This window comes from Monoraphidium neglectum, assembly GCF_000611645.1.
Source record: "Monoraphidium neglectum strain SAG 48.87 unplaced genomic scaffold scaffold04299, whole genome shotgun sequence".
Classification (NCBI taxonomy): domain Eukaryota; kingdom Viridiplantae; phylum Chlorophyta; class Chlorophyceae; order Sphaeropleales; family Selenastraceae; genus Monoraphidium; species Monoraphidium neglectum.
The window spans coordinates 1,597-5,298 of NW_014009330.1; the positions used below are offsets into that span (position 1 = coordinate 1,597).

At 66.2% G+C, this 3,702-nt stretch overlaps 1 protein-coding gene across 1 annotated transcript; it reads left to right on the forward strand.

The window, feature by feature from the left end:
* Positions 1-587: 587 nt before the first annotated feature.
* On the forward strand, positions 588-3,675 carry MNEG_14165 (omega-6 fatty acid desaturase (delta-12desaturase); the record flags this gene model as incomplete). Its single annotated transcript, XM_014037364.1, has 8 exons — positions 588-617; positions 802-890; positions 1,309-1,453; positions 1,931-2,082; positions 2,607-2,735; positions 2,931-3,077; positions 3,295-3,403; positions 3,565-3,675. 8 exons carry the CDS (start codon positions 588-590, stop codon positions 3,673-3,675), a joined length of 912 nt encoding a protein of 303 aa, XP_013892818.1.
* Positions 3,676-3,702: the final 27 nt, after the last annotated feature.

Here is a 3,702-nt window from a genome sequence, read left to right on the forward strand (position 1 = left end):
GGGGGGCATCGGCCCACCCCTAACCCTGGGAAAATCGGACCCTGTGGCCTCATCAAACCCTATTCTACTGTTACACAGGCCTCTTCGCGCATGGTTCCGTGCGCCACGAGGCGCGCGGCGGTGGTCGGTGAGCAATCCACGAGCGTTCGCATGTCGGAGAGCCCAACAACGCCGCGGGCCCCTCTAACAAGCATATTTTTGCAGGTTTACCCCGACTGGCCCCGCGTAGCCGTCTGCAGGTGAGGCGCGACACGCGGCCGTCGCGGGCGCAGGCGGGCGCTACCGGAGCGCGGCATGCGCCGCACCACTCGCTCTGCTCGCCGCCGCGCCGCGTCGCGGGCCCCCGGGGCGTGCATATATCCCGCCTATGCAATCAGAATGCGATCCAGGCTTCCATGTGGAAGTCATCTGGGGTCCCTATGTAACCGCATGTCATGTATTGTCCGAACACATTGCCTTCAACATTGCCTTGAGAGCGTCCCCATCGTCCCTCTTCCCCCTGGCCGCTCAGCCCTGCTGATCCCTGTCAATACTCAAATCTATTTCCTCAGGTGGTGCGCAAGGTGGCCGCCGTCGAGGTGCCCATCATGCAGATGTCTGACGCGGAGCGCGCCCAGGTGCGCCAGTCCGGCGATCCGCGACGCTCCACTATACACGGCAGGGGGCCCAGGACCGCGGTGCCCGGGCGTCCCCGGGCTTGCCTGGTGCCGCCTGCGGAGGGGAATGCCGACGACGAGAGCGTTGGCGTCCGCCATGGCTAATGGATATGCGCACCACCTCGTCTTTTTGCTATCTTATCAGCTGGCCAAGGAGCTGGGATACCTCCAGATCGGTCGGGAGGTGCCCTCCACCTACTCCCTCACCGACATCGTCAAGTCGATGCCCGAGGAGTGAGCGGCGGCGGCAGCAGTGGCGATATGGGGGCTGCGGGGCCGGATGTTCACAGCGTGCGATTTGGGGGTTAGCAGCGCCACGGGCAGTTAGCTGACATGGATGGAGCGGTGCTGCTGGCGGGCGGCGACAGCATGGTGGCCAGAGCTGTGGACATGGGAGGCCTGTCGGCATCAGAAGCATCCGGAATGAAGGCAGTGCAGCTTTCTCAGCGGGCCCTGGGGGCGAGGGTTCACCATCGCGGCGCCTGCTGGCAGCTGCCGAGCTTGCGGAGAGCCCGGCCGTCTTCTCCCAGCACGCAGCCCAGGCGCAGGGGCTCCATGACCCGGCGCGCACGCCGCTTTCCCGCTGCCGACGCGCCACTGACCGTTCTGCAACCGTCGCACCGGCGCGCTCTGCCCTTCCGCCTCCCCGCAGCGTGTTCAAGCTCAACCCCCTGCGCGCGTGGGGCGCGGTGGTGACGTCCATCGTGGCCATGGCGGCCTCGCTGTACGCCATCAGCGTCAGCCCATGGTACCTCCTGCCCCTCGCCTGGTTCGTCGCCGGCACCGCTTTCACCGGGGTGAGCGCGGCTTGTGACTTGTGGCTCGCGGTCTGCGGCATGTGGGGGCGACAGCAACGAAAGGAGACAGGAGAGGGATACGGCACGGCTTGCAGCTTGCAAGGGCGACGGGAAATGGGAGGACGAGAGACGGCAGACGGGAGAGGGTTGCAGCGCGGCATGATGTGGCGCATGCGAGGCAGACGGCGGGTCGGGCAGGAGAGAGGAGGTCGGAGGGGCAAGGCGACAGCGGGGACGGCGAGGGAGGGAGTCGAAAGAGACAGAGAAGGGGAGGAGAAGGACAGCAGAGTCATGCAAAGGGGGGCGCTCGCAGGCACCTGGGCTCCCGCAGGGACCTGGGCTCGTGATTTGGGCGCAACAGCCCCAGGCGAAGCCAGCCCAGGTTCACCGCACACCTGGTACCACGGGAGTTGGTAGACAGCGGCGCCCCTATCACGGCCCGCTGAACGCGCTTCGAACCGAATCCGCTGGCCGCAGTTCTTTGTGATCGGCCACGACTGCGGGCACCGCTCTTTCAGCAGCAACAAGCTCCTGGAGGACATTGTGGGCACGCTGGCGTTTATGCCGCTCATCTTCCCCTTTGAGCCCTGGAGGATCAAGCACAACCAGCACCACGCGCAGACCAACAAGTGAGTGAAGGGGGGCGGAGGCAGCGCCTGCTTCGGCTGGCTTGGCCGAGGCCGGCTTTGCGCAAAGAGCATGCACGGCATGGATCCATCGGCAGGCACGGGAGAGTGCAGCTGGCGGGCCGCTGCGAACACCGGGCTTGGCTGTGTGCGAGCCACCGCTCGGGGCGCCCGCGGCTTGAGGAAAAGGCGGGGGCGGCGGGCAGAGTCGCTGGCACCCGCCGCGGCATGCAGCGCGGCGCACGCGTTTCAGGCCGGGGTCCAGTTATTAGAAGCAAGCCCGCCAGAATTGTCAGTCGACGCTGCCCAATGGGCCCTGCCCGCCACCGCGCCACGTGGCGCGGAGCATGGAGAGGAGGCCTACTTCATCAGGGATCGCCATCGCCTCTGGCCGACGCAGTGGACCCAGCCCAGCCGACCACTCCGCCCAATTTCTACATCCGCACTTCCAGCCACCTGCCCGCATCCCAAACTGGAATTTACAGCCCATGCCATACTTTTGTGTTGCCACTGTGCCCACTTCACAGGCTGGTTGAGGACACGGCGTGGCACCCCGTGATGCCCGAGGAGGTTGAGAAGTGGACCCCCACCCAGAAGAGCATCTTCAAGCTCTTCCTGGGAACACCTCTCAAGCTCTGGGCATCGGTCGGCCACTGGTGCGCGCAGCACAACGCGGCGCCGCCCTCCGCCTTTCCCGCCATGCATGGGATGGGACGCAAAGGGAGGTTTGATTGCAGCTGCATGCATGTTTTGTTCGGACAGCGCCTGCCGCTGGCGCCGGCGCGCCGGCATTCCAGATCGAGCTGCCCGGCGCAGGCAGCTGACTGAATTCGAATTTGAATCCACGACAGGTGGATCTGGCACTTTGACCTGTCGAAGTACACCGAGAAGCAGAAGCCGCGGGTGCTGGTGTCGCTGGCGGCGGTGGCGGCGTTTGCGCTCATCGCGCTGCCGACGCTCACCTACTTCACCGGGGTCGCAGGGCTGGTCAAGTACTGGTGCGCACCTTTGGCCGCGCCCGCACGCGCCTTTCTCGCGCGCCTGCGCTCCCTTTCTTTCGCGCTCACATTTGCTCGTGCGGTGCTCGCACCCCAGCCCCTCCAGCGGCGGCGCGCTGCGCGCCGACGCACTGCGCCTCCCTCGGCCCTGTGGCCCCGCCCACCCTCTCCCCTCGCGACCCTTCGCGACCCATCGCCGCTGCTCCTCGTGCGCCAGGCTGATGCCGTGGCTGGGTTACCACTTCTGGATGTCGACCTTCACTGTGGTGCACCACACAGCCCCACACATCCCATTCAAGCCCGCGGAGGAGTGGAACGCGGCGCAGGTGCGGCGGCGGCGGCTCCGGCGGCGGAGCTGTGGGCTGGTGGCGCCGAGTTGCTGCCTGCGGGGGGTCAACAAATGTGCGTGCGGATGGGTGTGGAGTGGAGTGGGATGTAGATCATATCAGTCAACCCCTAATCTTGGACACACGTCCCGCCCCGACAGGCCCAGCTGAGCGGCACTGTTGACTGCGAGTACCCCGGGTGGGTGGAGTTCCTGTGCCACGACATCAGCGTGCACGTGCCCCACCACGTCAGCAGCAAGATCCCCTGGTGAGGCCTGATGGCCCCCCCGGCCCTGCAG